The following is a 20772-nucleotide window of genomic DNA, read 5'->3' as shown; positions in this document are numbered from 1 at the left end:
TGAAAGAAGGAACAGTAAGTGCAAAGACTCTGGGGCAGGAGCTCACTTACCTTTCAAGGACAACAGGAGGGCTGGGGATATAGCTCATTTGGTAGAGTGCATGCCTTGCATGCACAAGGCCCTGGGTTTGATTCCCAGCACCTCCCCCCCCCCAAGAAAAAAGGTGTGGGGGGGACAATAGGAATTGAGGATATGGCTGAAGGGAATGGGGAATAGGAGAGAAGGGCAGAGAATGAGATCAGAGAAGAGCAGGGGCCAGGTCGTGCCTGACCTTATGAGTCAGGATAAAGACTCTTACTCTTCCTACCGTGGGCAAGATGGGAACCCATCAGGGTGTAAGCAGAGGACTGAAGTAACCAGCCTCAGTGTGAATAGAGGGAAGCAAGGAGACTAGCTATGAGCAAGGTAAGTGGTATGACCATTCTGAGCCTCTGTTTCCTCAGTAGTAAAGTGGGAAGCCCACCAGACCCATCTCATAGAGTCAGGTGGAGTTTAATCAAGCCAATGTTTGTGAGGTAAGCACTATCAGCATGTGGCTTTGACCAAGGTGGGAGGATAAGAACTAGTTAGACTGGGTGTGATGGTGCATGCCTATAATCCCTGTGACTCACTATAGTAGCTGAGGCAGGAGGATCGCGAGTTCAAAGCCAGCCTCAGCAACTTAGTGAGGTCTTAATCAATTCAGCCAGACCCTGTCTCTTAATAAAAAATAAAAAGGGCTGGGGATGCGGCTCAGTGATTAAGCACCCTTGGGTTCAATCCCTAGCACCAAAAAAAAAAAAAAAAAAAAAGTATTAGATTTGGGATGTTAGGTGGAGTTAATGTGATGTTTGCTATTCAAATGTAAGGTGACAAAGAAAGGCAGGAATGCAGAGTAAATCCAAAATTTCTGGCCTAAGCACCAAATGGGCTGGAGCTGACATCACCGAGAGAGGGGAAGTTACATGTGTTTGGGTGGGCGGAAGGTTTGGGTGCTGAAGGACATCAGGGAAAGAGATATTCACACGGAGACATAAAACAGACACAAAACCAGGTCAATCCATTACCAGTCTTACTCGCCCTTGGTGAAGCATAAAAAAATTGACAATGTGTCCTTCAACCTTAGGATGGCAAAGGGCCATGTCATGGGCCACAGTGGTCTTGGGAGACAGTCAAAGCTCTGGTTCCATGGGGGGTAGCCTGGGCACTCATGGAATGCATCAGAACACAGCTCTGAAAGTCCTTTGAGACTAGAGCGTGGCACCTCATAATTTCTGAATCCAGAGTAGCTCCAGTGAGTCTGGACACCCTTCTCTTTCAAGCCCCCACCTAGAGATTCTTCTAGGGTTGTTCATGAGCAGGGCTGCTTATCAGCAAACTGGACACAGTTCTAGGAGCAGGGCCCATACGCACCCAGCTGTCGGCGCTGATGATCATTTTTCAGTGTGGCCAAGGGTGTCAAGCCCTCCGGCATGTGGTTATAGAGCTGGGACAGGCACTTCTCCTGGTGGTCCTCATCTGCGCCCGGCTTCACTGCAATTTAAGCTCCAGGTTAAATCCCCATCTGCCTCTGAAGATGGGGCCGCACCCCACGTAGAGATTTTCCCTTTCAACCACATCCCCAGGATCCTTTCATCTCCCATTTTACCAGGCGTTAGTGGTTATCGGTGTCCTTTCTGCCTGTAGACACAGTCAAAGCAAGCTAGCCCCTTGGCCTTTGCTCACCTGGTACCAGCCACGCTCCAGGAGTTCAGGATGGGGCCCTGAGCCCTCACTGTCTCCTCCAAGTCATCTGCTGCCTAGAACCTCCTGGCACAGTCCCGCCCCTGTTGCTGCCCACCCTAACCACCTCTGGTGGCTTCCATGCCTATGGTGAGGCCACACCCCTCTCCAACCTCACCTGCCACTCAACACCACTTCCACATTCTTAGCCTCCGCTTCTATGCTCAGGCACTGCTGGCTCTTTCCCTCGATGTGTAGTTGGAATAGCCACAAACATCACTAACTCTGAGGAGCCATCTAGGTCTGCACCAGTAAGTCCACCTGCTGCCTCATTCACATCCTGACAGCCACTGCTGGAGCACTGTATTTCCATCTGTTTACCTAACTTCTCCCACCTAATAGACTAGGTACTAGAAATAGTAGCTCACACTTTCATGGTTTAGCTTTGAATACAGGCACTTATTTTTTTTTGCAGCAGCCCTGTAAGGAAGTTTCCCTTCGTATCTCCATTTTACAGATGAGAAAACTGAGGCACTGAGCAGTTAAGTAACTCGTCCAAGGTCATACAGCTAGTGTCAGAACTGAGATATGAACCCAAGTAGTCTGGCTCCAGAGGCTGTCCATTTAATTATTCCGGGGGCTGTCCTGAATAGTACTAATTGGATCAAAACTCCCCCTGAAGGGCTAGGGGTGTAATTCTGTGATAGAGCACTTTCTTGCCATGCACAAGGCCCTAGGTTCAATTCCCTGCATCATTTAAATAAAAGAAAAAAATACATATTACCTTAAAATGTTATTTAAACTCAGTAATAAAACTGAGTGGTTGGCACATCTTAGATTCTAAATTCCAGGTGAAAAATCATTTGCCTGATTCTAAAGAGAATTAAACCACTCCTTTTGCTTCTATAGCAGAAGTCTGTAACCCCCTAATGCTGCCCTGGCCTGTGACAGGTATCTAGATCAATATGTGCTGCCCATCCTCTGCCTTCAGCCTGTGAGCATCTCCAGACAGGAAGGCAGCTATACTCGGCTCAGAATCCCCTAGAGACAGCAAGATCAAACCTCCAACCAAAGCCCCAAGCCCTGAAGCCTCCAAGTCTTACACTGGTGGTCGATAAGGAGGGTGGCGACAAAGTAGTGGGCCAGGGCCCTGTAGTGGTGGGCCTTCACACAGGCCAAGCTGGCCCAGGAGTAGGGAATGTTCTCTTTCACTGGCGCCTGGCTCATGGCTGTATGCAGCTGCTGGTAGACCTCTCCCACCTGAAACAGAAGGGATATTGGGAAGGGGGAGCCCAGCACAAGGATCCTCATGAAACTAAGTACAGGAAAAAGATCCCTTTCTTCTATACAGGAGCCTCTGCCAGAGGCTGCTCCATAACTTGGGCTCAGTGCCAAGCAACTCCTGCTGCTGTCAGCCTCAGAGTTAACAGAGGGATCAGCAACTGTCATTATGCTGGTTTTTAGGCCAAGCTGCAGATGGAATCAATGATCCATATCTGAAACACTGATACTTGCCAAGAAAACACAAGGCAGCAGCCTCAGCTGGGACAGGCACGCTGCCCTGGTGGTGGGCAAGCTGCTGCCGTGGGAACCCCCGCCGCTTCCAGTGCACCTGCACCATTGGATTCTGCCCACCCCCCCCCACCCCCCGAGTCACAGGAACTGAGAAGCCTTACCTTGGCAGCCTCCTGAGCCACCTTAACCAGCATGAAGAATTCGTTCCGGATCCCGGGAAGGCTGATTTTCTCAAACATACTTTCTTGGGCTTGTGCAAGCATCATTTTGACCAGCACACTGAGCATGGCGGGGCTCATGTCATAACTGGGAGTATGCGTGAATGTTTCTTTCAGGTAGCTTAAAACACCTAAAATCATAATTTTTTTTTTTGCTTATTATTTGGGGATCATATTATTTTACCATGCTGCTATAGAAAATGATAGAACAAAAAATGTAAAATTGGGATTGGAGGTAGAAAGCGGTTGCCTAGTATATACAAGGCCTTAAGTTCTAGTCCCAGCATGGGGAGAAACACACACACACACACACACACACACACACACACACGTGTATGTCTGTGTGTGTATGTATATATATATACATATGTATATATATATATATGTATTATATATGTGTGTAATACACAAACTAATGTCTTATAGCATCTTTTAAAAACCTCTGATTCCTATATATCTAGCAACATCACTCCTACACTTATAACCAAAACACTGAAAGCAGAGACTCAACTGACATATCCATGTTCAAAGAAGCATTATTTACAATAGTCAAAAGGTAGAAAAGAAATCCAAATGCCCATTGATGGCTGAACAAGTATGGGAAATGTGGTAAATACATATAATGGAATATTTTTCAAGCCTTAAAAAGGAATCCAGACCTGGGCAAGGTGGTGCACACCTATAATCCCCAAAACTCAGGAGGCTGAGGAAAGAAGATCAGAAGTTCAAGGGTAGTCTGAGCAACTTAGCGAGACTCCTCAAAATGAAAAATCAAGAGGGCTGGAGACGTAGTTGAGTGGTAGAGCACTCTGGGATTCAATACCCATTACCACAAACAAACAAAAAAAAGCAAAACCAAATGGGAATGCAGGGCTAAGGGGGTAACTGTGGCTCAGGGGCACAGCACTTGCCTAGCATACACAAGACCCTGGATTTGACCCTAGCACCCATTCCAAAGTCAAAAGAATGAAATTCTGCACAAGCTACAACATAATGAAGACACTATGCTAAGTAAAATGAACCAATCATAAAAGGTCAAACATCATCTGATTTCATTTAATGAAGTACCTGGAATAGTCCCCATTTGTATAGATAAAAAGAATGAGGGTACCAGTTACTAAGAACTGGGGGAAGGAAGAGAGTGTTATTATTTATTGGGTACACAGCTTCAGTCTGAATGATGAAAATATCCTGGAGATGGACGGTGGTGATAGTTGTGCAACAATATGAACGTAATTAACACCACTGAACAGTACACTTAAAAATGGTTAAAATGGCTGGGCACAGTGGGGCATGTCTGTCATCCAGCCATCGGGAGACTGAGGCATAAGGATCACAACAAGTTTGAGGTCAGCCTCAGCAACTTAGTGAGACCTTGTCTCAAAAATTAAAAAGGGTTGGGGACATAGCTCAATGGTAAAGCACCTCTGGATTCAATCCCCAGTGCCAAAAAGAAAAAGATTAAAATGTGAATTTTATCTTATGCATGTTTTACCACAGTGAAAAATGGTTAAAAATTATAGCCAGGCATAGTGGCTCATGCGTAATAATCCCAGCTATTTGGGAGGCTGAGGCCAGAAGATCTCAATTTTGAGAGCAGCCTGGACAACTTAGTGAAACCCCTATCTCAAAATAAAATTTAAAAAGAGATGGGGATGTCAATGGGGCAGTGGTTGAGTGGTAGTGCACTTGCCTGGTAATGTATGAGGCACTGGGTCTGATTCTCAGCACCACATATAAATAAATAAAACAAAGGTCTATCTATCTCTCTCTCTCTCTCTCTCTCTATATATATATATATATAGAGAGAGAGAGAGAGAGAGAGCATGCGCAAGCAAACGAGCTGGGGATGTAGCTGAGTAGTACAGTGCATGCACAAGGCCTTGGATTAACTCCCAGCATTTAAAAAAAAAATAGGTCAAAACAGTAAATATGTATATTTTATCACAGTTTTTAAAAATTGGATTTGCTTCCAAAACATGTACATGTAAGGAAACCAGTTGGTTCCCTCCCTCCCCTTCTCACTGGGGACACCTGTGAGAAACTGCCCGTGACTGGACATGTGATGGAGGTGACAGCTGAAAGCAGGTGGAATGATGAGGGAGCTCCAAGGGGACTGGCTCACCCACGACACCTGAGTCATTCAGAAATGCAGAGCCCTCCCTACTGCAGGACCTCAGGAAAGAACAACCCAGAGGGCTCCCAGGGACACACCGTTCATGTTGCAGCCTTCAGCTGACTTCTTCATACTTTAGGAAATTAACTGTCATGAGAACTGTCATGAGAACAATTTGGAACTGAAATATAATCTGCCACATGAATCCCATCCAACTGGTCCCTCTGGTTTTACTGCCCTGCAGAGGGATGGCACCTGCTGCAGCCTGTTTGCCCCCCTTGGGGCTGCCCTCGTGGTCACCACTGTTTAAGCTTCACTCTTGTCTTTTTATCTCTAGAATCTTCGAGACAGGTCACAACATATGCCTGCTTGGGATACCTCAGGGAGAAAGAAGAGTCCAGAAAAGGACATACACTAAAACAATTCCAAGCCCACGTCTCATCCCCAAACACCAATAATTTTAATGCAAGAAATTCCATAAGTCTAAGTGACAAAGCTGTGGTCCTACACAGGGTTACAGGGCTTCCTGAGTGAGTATCCGGAAAGGTTCTATGTTGGGGGAGGGGATGGAGTAGGGGTGATTATACCCCAAAGTAGAGCAGGGGATCAGCACAGACAGCAAAAACCTGTTGGGCAGACTCAGGGGGTCATGCTGCGGTCTGCACCGTGCTGCTATTTTTGCCCACCATCCCCTGTTGAGTCTGCCCCAGACACAGTCCCTGCTGGAGGGGAGCATACAGACCCCAGGAAGGCACAGAAGCCACACCAGGCTCACCCACTGCATCCCCGTCCTTGATCTACTAGGGATACAGAGTACACAGCACTTGGCAGAGGGCTGAGAGCACCAACTTCAGGCTGGTGAACTTGACAGAATAAGAATGATACCAAGCACAGAGGGTAACGTAACAGTCCTCCTTTATCCAAGGCTTTGCTTTCCTTGGTTTCCGTTACACTCAGTTAATTGTGGTATAAAAATATTAAGTGGGAAATTCCAGAAATGAAGAATTCGTAAGGTTCAAATAACTTTTATGACAATATTTTATAATCGTTCTATTTATTAATTATTAATGCTAACCTCTTACTATGTCTAATCTATAAATTAAACTTCATTATGATACTATCTTATATCTTTACATATAGGAAAACCAGAGTTACATAGGGTTCCGTACTATCTGAACCACCGGAACCTTCTGGCACCTCCTGCCAGTCTTGGAACATATCCTGAACAGACAAGGAGGGACTTTGTAGGCATCAGGTACGCCTAATAAGAGAAAAAAATAAAAAGCCCACATTTTCACTCATTGGGAAAAGTGATTCTGTTCTTCCACATAGTTAGTGTTGGAAGAAAGAGCTACTCAGTGTCATCACTGGGGCCATTCATTTGGAAAAGACAAATCCTTAACCAAAGTCCTCACTATGTACATCCCAAACTAAGATGATGGCCTGAACCTAATGGTCTCTTGATGGGACGTTACACCAGTATTAAACACGGCCGGGTCCCCTTTCAGGCTTCTGAGACCATGCCTAGCTCTGGGGAGAACCCCAGACTCTTCAGCTAGGCACCCTCATGCCAACCTGGTGGGGTCAGGGCTGTGCCTGGCAGAGACACACCTGCAGCTCTCTGGAAGGCGTCCACGGCGTTCTCCAGTCCAGCTTGGGTCTGCCGATTGCTCCGGGTCCCAATCTGGGTGTAGAGGGCTCCGATGTTAAACAGAATGCTGGCCTTCTCCAGCAGCAAGTTCTGCTGGCTGACCGGGACGCCGGTGAGGGAGTCATACCTATTTAAAAGAAAACACATTCTAGGAATACACATTACTTGGCTAGTTGATGCCACTTTGGGGTGAATATGGGCAAAATTCATTTATTGAATAAAATTTTAAAATGCACATGCAATGGGGCTTTTGTTCCCAAGCAAGATGACAGATTTGATCATGCTGATCACAGAGCCACAGAACTACACAGCCACACACAAAAAAAATAAGGCTTTTCAATTGAGATGTCCTTCAAGTAGGTGAATGGATAAATGCACTGTGGTACATCCAGACAGTGGAACATAACTCACCACTAAAAGGAAATGAGCTAGCAAGCCATGAAGAGACATGGGGTAAATTTAAGCACTTATCACTGAGTGAAAAAAGTCTATCTGGATATTCTAGGAAAGACAAAACTGTGGAGATTTTAAAAGATCAGTGGCTGACAGGAGTCAGGAAGGAGGGAAGAATAAATATGCATAGCACAGAGAACTTTCAGGACAGTGAACGATTCTGCAGGATACCACAATGGTGAATGCATGTCATCATGCATTTGTCGAAACCCAGAGACTCTACAACACCCAGAATGAACCCTAAGTAAACTCTGGGTGATAATGATATGTTGTCAAGGTATGATCATCTAGCATAAGAAACCTACCACTGTCGTGGGGACACTGTTCCCATATCAGAACCAGGGATCCAGAGAAAACACTGAACGTTTTGCTCAATATGGTTGTGAGCATAAAAGTACTCTAAAATAATAATAATATATATTTTTAAATGTACATATAAGCGATTGGATGCCCATGCCTATAACCAAGCTACTCAGAAGGCTGAGACAAGGGCATCAAGTTTGAGGTCAGCTTGTATAACCTAGTGAGACCATGTCTCAAAAAAAAAGAAAAAAAAGAAGGAAAAGAAATGTGGCTTTTCCTAAGTGAAATATAGATAGCAATTACTAACCCCTCATAATTCTTCCTGAAGTTTAAAAGACTCAGGATTTTTTTCCCCCCACATGTTTTTATTGGTGTATTGTAATTGTACATGATGGTGGGGTTCGTTGTCACACATTCACACCTGCACACAATACAATAATACCAATATCATTCCCCAGTATTCCCCCCTTTCCTCCCTCCCTCCCTCTGATCCCTCTCTTCTGCTCCATTGATCACCCTTCATTCCTCACGAGAGCCTCCACCTTTCTTTTATTTCATCCCCTCTAGCTTCCACATAGAGAGAATGTATGACTCTTGGCCTTCTGAGTCTTATTTTGCTGAGAATGATATTCTTAAGTTCATCCATTTTTCCTGCAAATGAAATCATTTCATTTTTTCCTTATGGCTGAATAAACTCCCTTGTGTATGTATACCACATTTTCTTTATCCATTCATCCACTGTTGGACACCTAGGCTGGTTCCATAGTTTGGCTATTGTGAATTGTGCTGCTATAAACATGGGTGTGCATGTATCCCTGTAGTAAGATGCCTTTAAATACCAGGAGTGGTACAGCTGGGTCATGTGCTGGTTCCATTCCTTGTCTTTTTCTTTTTCTTTTTTTTGTACCGGGGAAAGAACCCAGAGGTGTTTAGCCACATCCCCAGCCCCATTTTTATATTTTATTTAGAAACAGGGTCTTGCTGACTTGCTTGCGGCCTCGGTAAATCGCTGAGGCTGGCTATGAACTCAAGATCCTCCTGCTTCAGCCTCCTATTCCTAATCTTCTGAGGAACCTCTCTACTGACGTCCACAGTGGTTGTACTAATTCACAATCCCACCAACAGTGTAACTATGTTCCTTTATCTCCACATCCTCTCCAGCATTTATTATTGTTTGCATTCCTGATGGCTGCCATTCTAACTGGAGTGACGCTCAGGATTTTTTAAAACTCATGATTCAAATCAAGAGGTAGGCAGGAAGCTTGTTCTTAACTCAAGACGAGGGAGAAGCCACCATTGCCTTCTCACTCAAATGGGCAAGCAACCACACTTTTTTTCAAAGTCATCTGCATGTCCTTCCCAAAGGGAAGGCATTGGCAGTATTCTATCCATTATGGTAAAATTTTATGCTGACCACGCCCTTTAGCCCACACTGCAAGTATACTTAAGAGAAGAGACCCAGTTTTTCCAAAAGAGAGAAACCATATTGATCTTTGAAAATGTCATTCTGGAAAAGAATCAGATATTTTATTTCAGTTTTTTTAAAATCTATTTCTGATTGCCACTGGGACAAAACCCAGTTCCCTCCCATCTAAGACAGAAACTGCTTCTTGTTAGTTCCCCTTCAGAGCCCTGCTGTTTCCCCAATGACACAATGAGCATTAAAAAAAAAAAAAAAAAAAAAACACTTCTCTGATCACAAGTTCAAAGTCAGCCTCAGCAACTTACCAAGACCCTGTCTCAAAATAAAAAATTAAAAAAGGGCTGGTGATGTGCCTCAGTGGTTAAGTGCCTGGGCTTCAATCCTTGGTACAAAAAAAAAGAAAAGAAAGAAAGAAAAAAAAAGCTTCTTCTTGGCTCACTTATTTTGAAACATTCAAGGCCTTCCTCCCTTGGGTCCCCATCAGAACTAAATAATAGCTAGGCACACGCCTGGTGTGCCTGTAATCCCAACAGCTTGGGAAACTGAGTGAGGCAGGAGGAACTCAAGTTTGAGGCCAGCCTCAGCAATTTAGTGAGACCCTAAGCAACTTAGAGAGGCCTGTCTCAAAATAAAAAATAAAAGGAAAGGGATGGGGATGTACCTCAGTGACAAAAACGCTCCTGGGTTCAATCCCCAATACCAAAAAAATAAGAATAATAAATAAATAAATAAATACCAATTTATTTACCTTCCACCATAGAGTCTGCTGTCTCAATGTCATCTATGATAGGACATGCAGACCACAGGCACCTACCAGGTAAACAAGAGCCCCATCTGGCGAGTATGCGGGAAGAATCTACTCTCCACAAATCCCAGCTGGATGAAGTATGACATCAGTAGTTCAACACCTGCTGCATCCCGGCTGGGTGTCCTGCAAGCCTACAAGGAAGACAGCAGAGAGGTGAGCAGGAGAGTACCACCTGTAGAAACAGGTGCCTCCACCTATTTCTGTGATGTGTGGGCCCCACTGCTGGTACCATGAACTCTAGGAGGTCAGGAACCCTGGGATCCAGGCCCAGGCAGGACAATGGGCAGGTCTCTCCAGTCCTAGGGTACTGCATGTAGAATTCCAACAGCCCCTCCCCATCATCCCCAACCATCCTTGATTTTCCTAAGACTACACCCGTGCGGTCACAGGATGGGCACAAGATTCAGCAAGCTCAAGCAGCTGTCCTCCAGATCTGCTGCACAGAAAATTTACCTGTCTCAGATCCATAAGATCTGCAATTTCATCTTCATATAAATAGCCATCTTCACTGTAATGTTCCAGGATAAAATCCTTTAAGAAAAATGAGATAAGATATAATTCAAGAGGTCAGAGGGTAGCTCAGTGTTACAGCAATTGCCTAGCATGCTTGAGACCTGGGTTTGAAACCTAGAGCTTAAAAGAAAAAAGATGTGCTATGGAACCATAAATCTGTAAAACAGTTATATGTCAAATATGCTCACCCTTAAAAAAAATCATATACAATACAAAAAAATTTATTTGTGATTTTCAGAGTAGGTGAATTTATTTTCTTAATTTTGTTTATTACAGATTTTTTAGATGTTTCATTTGTTGCTTTAGTAAAAATTTAAGTTTTTTTTTTTTTTAATTTAAAAATGTCCTTGTGGGTTAGAGGTGTACCTCAGTGGTAGTGCACTTGCTTAGCGTATGGGAAGCTCTGGGTTCAATCCCCAGCACCAGCAAAAGGGGGAAAAAAGTCTAATAGCACAGTTAAAAGACCTACACATTAAACACTTCTGACAGACAACACAAATACTCAAGGACTCAGACTTTCAACCTCTGAGAAGATCTCAGCGTCCAGGCAGAGCACAAAAGAAAAAAAAAATGTGTCATAGGATATTGATAAACTGGATTATGTCTGTAATCTCAGTGATTTAGGAGGCTAAGGCAGAGGAATCGTGAGTTTGAGGCCAGCCTCAGCAACTTAGTGAGACCCTGTCTCAAACTAAAGAAATAAAAAAGACTGGGGTGTAGCTCAGTGGTAAAGTGCCCTAGATTCAATCCCAGAACCTAAAAAAAAAAAAAAAAAAAAAAGATGTAAGATTCTGCAGGGAACCTTTGAGAGCTCTGGTACTTCCATGAACAAAAACAACCCAGTGAGACCTCTAAACCCCTAAATGGACCCAGAACATCCCAGTGTTTGACAACTGCTCAAAGTTCATTCAGTTATTTAACAAACATTGATGGGCACTTTCTATGTACCTGGCAGTGTAAAAAGATCTGTCCTCCCATGGAGCTCAGATTCTCCTAACACAGACAATAGTAATAGGCATGAAAATAAATAAACTAGGGGCTGGGGTTGCAGCTCAGTGGTACAGGGCTTGCCTAACATGTGTGAAGCCCTGGATTTGATCCTTAGCACAGCATAAAAATAATAAATAAATAAAAACTCAGGTAGTGTCCATCTACAACTAAAAAAATTTTTTTTAATTATAATAAAGCAAATTTCTTTTAAAAACAAACAAACAAACAAACTATATGGTACACAGTCGACTATTCCTTACTGAACCGCTTGGGACCATTAGTGTCTCTGGCTTTACTTCCTCCACCCCCAGCCCAGATTTTGGAATATTTGTGATGACATAATGAGATATCTTGAGGATGGGATCCAAGTCTAAATATACACTTTTTACACACAGCCTAAAGGTAATTTTATACAACATTTTAAAATAATTAATTTTGTATATGAAACCATGTAAATTTCATGGTGTAGAAGTTGTGACATCATGAAGGTACAGAATTTGAAGCACTGTAGGGATGGTCGACCTGTATCAGAAGAAAGCAAATATTATAGGAACAAAAGTAAGAATAATGTGAGGGGAGGGAGTATGATCCTGCCCAGCATCCTCCCTAAGCGCTGGCTCTCGCCGGCTATAAGAGAAGCTGATAAGATAACTAACTGTTCACTTCTTTCCCCTAGTGACTGTGATATTCTCTGTAGTACATACTTCAAACTCCTCCCGTTTTGGCATGTGCAATGCAGAGAGACACACACATGCTAATGGATTTGTACTGAATACAACTTAGCTATATAGCAAACATTTTCACAGGCCATAAAATATAACATGACTTTTAATGGTTCTGTATTACCCCAATGAAGTAAGCATACAATTCAAGCATTCAACAAGTAAACTGAGCACTAGCTATGTGCTAGCCAAATGTACTAAGATTTTACTTTACTTTCACTTGTTAAAATACCAAAGTTGGGACTAGGGTTGTAGCTTAGTGGTAGAGCACTTGCCTACAATATCAGGGTCCTGAGTGGGATCCTCAACACCACATAAAAATGAATACATTAAATAAAGGTATCGTGTCCAATTACAACTTAAAAATAATTTTTTTAAGAAAAAGATACCAAAGTTGTTTCCAAATTTTTACAATTAAAGATAACACTGTGATGATCATCAGTGTGCACATCTCTGACTAGTTTCTCAAAACAAATCCCCAAAGATGTATTACAGTGTCCAAAGAAATGACGTTTCTTTAATTTTGAATTAAAAAATTAAATTTTTGCAGCTCAAAGGCTGAGGCAGGAGGATCACAAGGTCAAAGCCAACCTCAGCAACATAGTGAGGCCCTGTTTCAAAATTTTAACAGCTAAACAAAAATTTTAAAAGTAAGTAAAAAGAATGGGGGAGGTGGCTCAGTGTTAAGTGCCCCTGGGTTAAACCCTCTCACCCCCAATACCAAAAGAAAAAAAAAAGAATATTTTTGTAATTTAGTTATTTTTATACAACTTCTTCTTTCCTCTTTTTTTTTCTTTTTTTCTTTTTTTGTCCTGGTGAGATACTGTTGCCCAATAGACTCAAACTCCTGGACTCCAGGGATCCTCCAACCTCAGCCTCCTGAGCAGGAGGATCTTTGCATGCACGACCACAGCAGGCTCAAAACTTGTCCTATTGTCTTATGATGCTGTCACGGATTTTCTTCATGACAAAGTGGTGATGTTTAGAATCAATGTAATGATACACTAATGTAATGACTATTTGTAAAATTTGAAATAGTTTTTAAATACTGCATTGTCGGTAACATTAATTAAGGTGAGCATGATCTGCAGGACAAAGGTGATCTGGAGCTCCACACAGACAGTCCTGAAAGCAAGACCAGCACTTTTCAAGGAGACGCACAGGCACAAGGACCATTTCCTTTACTAAGTCAATAATGAAAAACCTAATATTCTTCTTTTCTTTTACAATCAATAACTAGTTAGATAAATATAATAGCAATATTATATAGGAATATCTTTTATAAAAGTACAGTATTTCTAGGGATAAAAGTAATTTAATTAAGCTGACAACTATTAGACTTTACTGAAGGACATGAGCTATTTCATTATTTCTTTTATTTATTCATTAAATCATTTCTGAAAAAGATAGACATGGTCCCTAACCATATAAGTTTTGTTGTTGTTGTTGTTTGTTTTTTTTTTTTTTTTGGCATTACTGGGGATCGAACCCAAGTACTTGACCATGCTAAGCAAGCACTCTACCACTGAGCTACATTCTCAGTCTTCTTTATTTTATTTTGAGACTGGTCTCACTAAGTTGCCCAGGCTAGTATTAAACTTATGATCCTCCTGCCTCAGCTTCCCAAATAGCCAGGATTATAGGTGTTTGCCACCATGCCCAGCCTTTCCCTCATAACATTTGCTGTTGGTTAAATGGATATGTTTTGTTCACAAAGAAAAATGTGCAATACTGTGAAGATGGACTTTTGTCCAAATTAATGTATGAGTTAATTAAATTTCAATCAAAACTCAAAAGTGCTGCTTTTGGGGGAACTTGATGAAATATCAAAGCAAAAATGTGGGAGTAAAAGCTAAGAAAATTTGGAAAAGTAAAGTCATAAAGGAGCCTTGTTGTACATGATGCTCAAGTGTGCTCAGGGGTTAAACAGTGAGCCATAGGCAGACCTGAGTTTATTTGAGAATCAGGTAATTAACAAAAGCCTGCAACTTCCCCAAAGGAACAGAAAAGGCAATTGTCATACACAGTTCTGGGATAGACTCACTCTACAGAGCCAGGCTGGCTCTCTAACCCCGGAGGGTTAACCTGGATGAGCTTCAGTTTCCTCAGATATGAAACAGGATAATGTCTAGCACTCAGGCTGCAGTGGACTAGGCTTAGTAGTTTCCCCATAAAAACGGAGAAAGGATGCATATCCACATCAGGTCGAGGCAGGGTGGCACGTATCAGCAGTACCGGTGATGAGAATATAATGCAGGGATTATTATTATAATAGTGGTGTAGGCAGAGTTAAAGAATGGTGCCAAACTCCTGAAGTCATTCGAATAGAACCCCAGGACTGGGAACATAGCTCAGTGGGAAAGGGCTTGCTTAGCATGCTCTTGCCCCTGAATGCTATGCCTAGCATAGAAAAGGGCAGGGGTAGGAGTGGATTAAGCCCCATAAACTGGAGAGCCCAGATTTAGAAGCAGCTACACTGGCAACCTAGGTGGGCACCAAATCACCTTGGGGTAGGGTGTCTTTTGCATAGAGAATGCAAAAGGCAGCTGAAGGAGACAGGGAAAATGTGACTTCCCTCTGCTTCCACCTTGGGATCTCCTTCTGGTGCTCCTCCCCCTTGACATAGAGAAAAGAAAGCTACAGCAAGAGGCTGGTATGGAGTGGGAGGGGAGCAAGAGGTGGGGGTAGCGAAGAGACACCATCAAGCGCTGCAGAAACTCTGTTCTTAATAGACACGTCTCTTCCAGCCTTCACAAAGCAGGACACTGTTAGAGGAAGAAACCAGAGTGTCCAAAGGATAAGTAAGTACTAAGCAAGTCACATAGCTAAGTAGGGAGGGAGCTTTACGTGTCTTGGTATTTTCTGAATGTTCTGCAATAATGGTCTTAATTAGAGTGAAGAAGAGGAGGAGGAGGAAGAGGAGGAAGAGGAGGAAGAAGAGAAGCAGCAGTAGTAGCAGCTCCCTTTAAAGCAAAGACAAGCCAGGCATGGTGGTGCACACCTGGAATCCTAGCTACTCAGGAGGCTGAGGCTGAGGCAGATCACAGATTTGAGCGACTTGGGCGACTTAGTGATAACCTGTTTTCAGTAAAAATAAACAGGGCTGGGGGTGTAGCTCAGAGGCAGAGAACTTACCTAGTGTGAGACCCTGGGTTTAATCTCCAGTAAAAATAAAACAAGAAGAAAAGCAAACAGACAAATAAAACCTCAAATTCTCTGGAAAAGGCATGCATTTTGATAATTTTAGTTGTTGCTGCTTTTGTTTTTTGTGGTTCAGGGATTGAATCCAGGGCCCTGTGTAATCTAGGCAAGCACTCTGCCTCTGAACTACACCAGCAGGCCTGATGATGCTTTCTAAATCAGCCATTTTAAAGCCCATGTCTTTTAAAACAGAATAAAATTACATCATGAGGACTGGGTTTACGGCTCAGTGGGAAAGCACTTGCCTAGCACGAGTGAGGCCCTGGGTTCGATCCTCAGCACCACATTAAAACAAACAAAACAAATAAATAAAAGGTTAAATTCCTTTAAAAAAAAAAAAATCACATCATGAAGCTTTCCTGGCCTTAAACCTCCCATGGACACATTTGAAACTGAATGGCCCTGACAAAGTCCACTGAACAACTTCTGTGTTGCTTGTTTCTCTCAAATACAAATGTGGAAGGGAGAAAATAGAAAGTCCCCAAACGTTCTCATTTTTGGATGACTGACATTTGCAGCGTCCCTTTTCAGATAAAATGACATGGTTGGAAGCCTCACTGAATGGTAATTGGCTATGCCCACAGCATGTGATTTTTTTTTTTCCACTTGCTTTAATGTGGAATTCAGCAACATGACCTATTTGGATCCTTGCAGATGCCCCAAACATTCCTAAGTTTCTCCAAGAGAGTCTCCTTTAAAATGTCCACATTCTTTTTAACTCTGGCACCGGGCAACAGACAAATTAAATCTCAAGAGAAAAAAAAAAAGAACAATTGTAGAAATGCAACTTTTCTACAAATACAGGGATTATCTTGAGTTCCATAGAGCAGTGACAAATCACATCTCAAAAGTTCAGACAGGCTGTGAAAAGCTGGCATAAAGAGGCTGATCCTAAACAGTTTCTACCCAGAAAAATCAACTTTTTGGTCAATCTGAGCCCTGAAACACCACCAATTAATTGCCTTTCTCCAACTCGAAAAAAAACTCCAAACTCACAGGGACCTGACCCTAAATTTAAACAAAGGCAGCAGTCAAAAGACCCTGGGTAGCCAGCATGGTGGCACACGCCTGTAATCCCAGCGGCTCAGGAGACTGAGGAGGGCTGGGGATGTGGCTCCGTGGTCAAGTGCCCCTGAGTTCAATCCCCTGTAACAACAACAATAACAAAAAGACCCTGAGTAAAGGGACGTTTATGTCATGTGACTCACAGCCTCTGTTTAAGAAGAGGTCAAGTGCAGTTGCTTTCAAAGTATTAATCGGCTGCTTTTAAAAGACAAATTCTGGCTGGACATGGTGGTGCACTGTAATCTCAGTTACTCCTGCAGAGGCTGTGGCAGGAGGATCACAAGTTTGAGGCCAGCCTTAGCAACTTATTGAGCCTCTGTCTCAAAATAAAACAAAAAGGGCTAGGGATGTAGCTAGTGGTAAAGCACCCCTGGTTCAATCTCCAGTACTGGGGTAAAAATTAATTCTATAGTGGCCAAAATGCCATGATAATTTTTTTTCTTAACTAATAATAGTACAAAATGAATCAATGAACAGGATTAGTAAGGAAAGAAACATCATTCTTTGAAGCATTTTTTTTACAATGCTGGGTTTAATTCCTATCCTTCGAACCTGTACTGGAAAGCTCAGAGACAGATACTTCCTTCTACCTCATCTCCTAAACAGCAGTTGGAGGTGAGTCATTAAATCTCAAACTGAACATGGAGTTGGGGATATGGCTCAGTAGTAGTATAGCTGCTTAGTCTGCGCAAGTCCTGGGTTTAGTTCCCAGTACCAAAAAACCACCAAACTGTCTCCAGCTATCCATGGGCTGTGTGTGTGAGCTATGCACATTTGGGACTGGTCTGGCGTTACACGGGTTTTTGGGCTGTGTGACCCATTTTTCTCTCGCTCTGCCTGTGATCCTACACAGTACCTGAGATGGGTGTGGCTTTCCAAGATGTCAATCAACCTGCTGACCACAAGACATCACCAAGCAAGACTCCATCTTTTGAAACCCAATCCCTTGCCTTATTTGGGTGGAATATTCTATGAATGGCTTTTCCCCAATAAACAGGGGAATTTCAGGTGGGCTCTCTCTCTTGCCTCTTGCCTCCCTTGCTCCCCTTGCCTTCCAGCGTGGAAGCTGACAACTGAGGTCTCAGAGATGTCTTTGATCCACAAAAAAGGTATTTCTGTGTTTGTGTGGTTTTTCAGTTGCCAGCCCAGCCAGCTGGTGACACCAAACCTCAAACTGATGGAGCTGGGGAAAGGAAGAATAATTAAATATTCTAGGTGTGGATGGTCTCCTGGCCCCAGTGTGGAAGCTCCACCTCTCTTGTATGACTCTAACAAAGACCTCCAGCGTCCTACCTGACCCACCCACCCCCCCACAGGACTCACAGGCCCCCAAGGTAAGGTTTGTGGCATCTCCAGGTGGCAATACAGTGATTGCTGCAGATCTACAAGTACTTACTGAATGAGAAAGGAGCTCAGAAACTCAAGAATTAGATAGAGAAAAAAACCGAACCCCAAACTTGAGCTACTCAAGTATTTAAGGGTAGTGAATTGATATCTTTGATTTATTTTGAAATGCATCTTAAAATAAAATGGACTGGTGGGCAGACACAGGGAGGCATAAATGGACAGGTGGACAATGTTACTGGTAGGATTCTTTCAGGATGACTGTAGGATTCTTTCAGTTTTTCTATAAGTTTGGAAGTTTTCCATGATACTATGTTGGGGGCGGGAGACTTTAGCTGTTCTTCCAAAAACATGGCCTTAATTGGTTACACAATTTAAGAAGAAAGGTGAAACAGGGTATAATTTTTAAAATTCTAAAGGACGCCCACCACAGACCCTCTTCCACTTGGCCTCTCGTGGAGGTCCATCTGGGATCCCAGCCCACCTTTTCCAGTTTCTCAGGAGGAGCTTCAGAAGTCAGCAAAGAAGAGAGCAAGTTAAGAGGAATGACGGACGGTCACCTGCAGACAGATATCACTGGCGCCTGGCCCAGTGGGCCTCAGACCACTTCGAGGAAGACACAATAATTTCTTTTTTCCCATTTTAAACACTGAGGCCAACTGCTTTACCTTGAGGACGACGGAAAAGTCAACGTCTTTGGTTTCCTTCAGGCCAAGAGGAATCAGAGGGATCATAAACGCCTCCCTACAAAGAGTACAACAAGGCATGTGAACACCCCAACCAGGCCACTTGGCCCTCCGCAGCCTCACCCCAGCAGCCCAGCTCACATCCCCACTCTGTCCTCACACTAGTCCACCACACAGCTAGCTGACAGGTTCCCGTTCCCTCAGGACAACTTGGGTCATCCCCTTCCTTCAGTTCTTAAAATGGTTTCCAGCTCCCTGTGACAGCTGGATGCTGCAGCCTAACACACTAGACCCACCCCCACCCCACCAACTTGACCCTGGTTTATCCCTCCGGTCTCAGCTTTTCAGCGACCTGCCACATGCACTCACTGCTTCCCAGCCTGGGTACACCAGCCGCTACTCTGGGCCTCCTCCTAATCTCCAACCCTCCCTCCTCTCCCTCTCCTCACCACAGTGGGTCCCACCTCTCTAACTGCCCTCCAACACCCTACACACTCAACCCTGGGCTCCACATTTGGGGGTATTACAACAGGTATCCCATTACCTGCATAGAAAAGACTTTGCAGCCTGGGGCCCCATTTGACATCTAGGCACACTTGGCTCCCAGTCCAGGGTCAGCCTGCAGTCTCCACTTCACCTCCACCTCCTCTTCTGCCCCCACTGACCCCTCAGTCAACCTGCACTCAGGAGTGCTCCCTGAGCCTACATTCCTAGGGGCAGGGCCAGAAGGAAGTGAACAGGAAGCAGGCTGTGTTTAGCAAATAGGGATTTAGCTCCCTGACCTGTAACAGGAGACCGCCACAGGCTGCTTAGCCAGGCCAGAGACAAGGTCAGGAATGCTGGGCAGGGTGAGTGGACAATGCAGCTGTAAACTGAAACTGCCACTGTGGCACTGCTGTGCTAAAAGCAGGTGAGACCAAACCTTAGTACCTGGCTTCCCCAAAGCCTGCCAGGAAGGCTGGACCTGAATAGAAGGAGATTAAGGCACGCCAAGCCTTCTTGCTCCTCCAGGGCTGGCGGCAAGGTCGGCTCTTCCCAAGACTCTCCAGAAGAGTGACAGGTATCCTGAGGACTCCATCATCCCTAGTGTGGCGCTAACATGACTTTCTTTGTGACCTGGGCCTCTCTGAATTTTCTCATCTGTACAGTGAGATCATTTCTTCCCTGCCTACCTCACAGAAAAGCTTCACAATCTACAGCACTCAGAAAGCAGCGACCTACTTTGAAAATAGCTACAATGAAGGGTGCAAATACAAATTGTCATTTAGTATCTGCCCATCTCTCCCCTCTCCCCAATAACACAGGGGAATCAAGAGAGGCCATTGTGGACTATGATTATGCAGGGGTCTTAGATGCATCTTTGTAAGAAAACCCTGCTTTTTTTTTTTTTTTTTAAGCAAAACAAAAAATGGCCACTCTCCATTTATTACTAAAGTCTGAGTCCTGGAGGAATTTGGACCTTTTTGGTGAGGTCTAGTGGCACATGCCTGTAATCCCAGAAATTTAGGAGGCTAAGACAGGAGGATCAAAGTTCAAAGCCAGCCTGGGCAACTTAGCAAAACTCCTGTCTCAAAATAAAAAATAAAAAGGGCTGGGGTGTAGTTCAATAGTAGAGCACTCCCCAGGTTTAATCCCTAGTACTAAAAGAAAACAAAAAAAAAAAAAACCCTAACCTTGAAATTTTGGGGGGAAACACTGGAATTTAACACCAGAGGAGAGGCTAGGAGAACCTTCCATTCATTGCTGCCCTGACTGAGTTTTTGAAACTGCACTGGGAGCCCACAGGTAAACCAGCTGCACACAGGACTGTCACTGAGGGAAGAGCAGCAGGACTCCAGACACCTGCTCTTGGCTCTGAGCTTCAGATAAACAACCCAGGTGCCACGGGGAGGATTAGGGTCAGGAAATGCACACTCCAAGGTGGCTCAAAATTCCCAAATGTCTTCCTTCTGTTAATCCAGGGAACTATTATATGTCTGAGTTTCCCCTGGAGCTCACCCATCTAAGAAGCCTCACATCCCCACATGGCAAGTAAGCCCTTCTTTGGAGGGCTCAGCTATTTC

The 20772-nt window shown here is 43.8% G+C and overlaps 1 protein-coding gene across 1 annotated transcript in view; it reads right to left on the bottom strand.

Moving 5' to 3' along the window:
- Window positions 1-20772, bottom strand: part of Rhpn2 (rhophilin Rho GTPase binding protein 2) — a 60449-nt gene that overhangs the window by 8898 nt on the left and 30779 nt on the right. Inside the window, exons 4-10 of the mRNA XM_026391255.2 lie at window positions 18692-18767; window positions 10642-10719; window positions 10195-10319; window positions 7162-7328; window positions 3378-3565; window positions 2805-2961; window positions 1393-1512 (exon numbers count right to left, since the gene is read on the bottom strand). Coding sequence (XP_026247040.1) covers window positions 1393-1512; window positions 2805-2961; window positions 3378-3565; window positions 7162-7328; window positions 10195-10319; window positions 10642-10719; window positions 18692-18767 — 911 coding nt within the window. The remainder of the gene's footprint in view (window positions 1-1392; window positions 1513-2804; window positions 2962-3377; window positions 3566-7161; window positions 7329-10194; window positions 10320-10641; window positions 10720-18691; window positions 18768-20772) is intronic.

The sequence above is a fragment of the Urocitellus parryii genome, chromosome 15 (assembly GCF_045843805.1).
Source record: "Urocitellus parryii isolate mUroPar1 chromosome 15, mUroPar1.hap1, whole genome shotgun sequence".
NCBI classification, from domain to species: Eukaryota; Metazoa; Chordata; class Mammalia; order Rodentia; family Sciuridae; genus Urocitellus; species Urocitellus parryii.
This window is presented reverse-complemented; position numbering and strand designations above follow the sequence as displayed.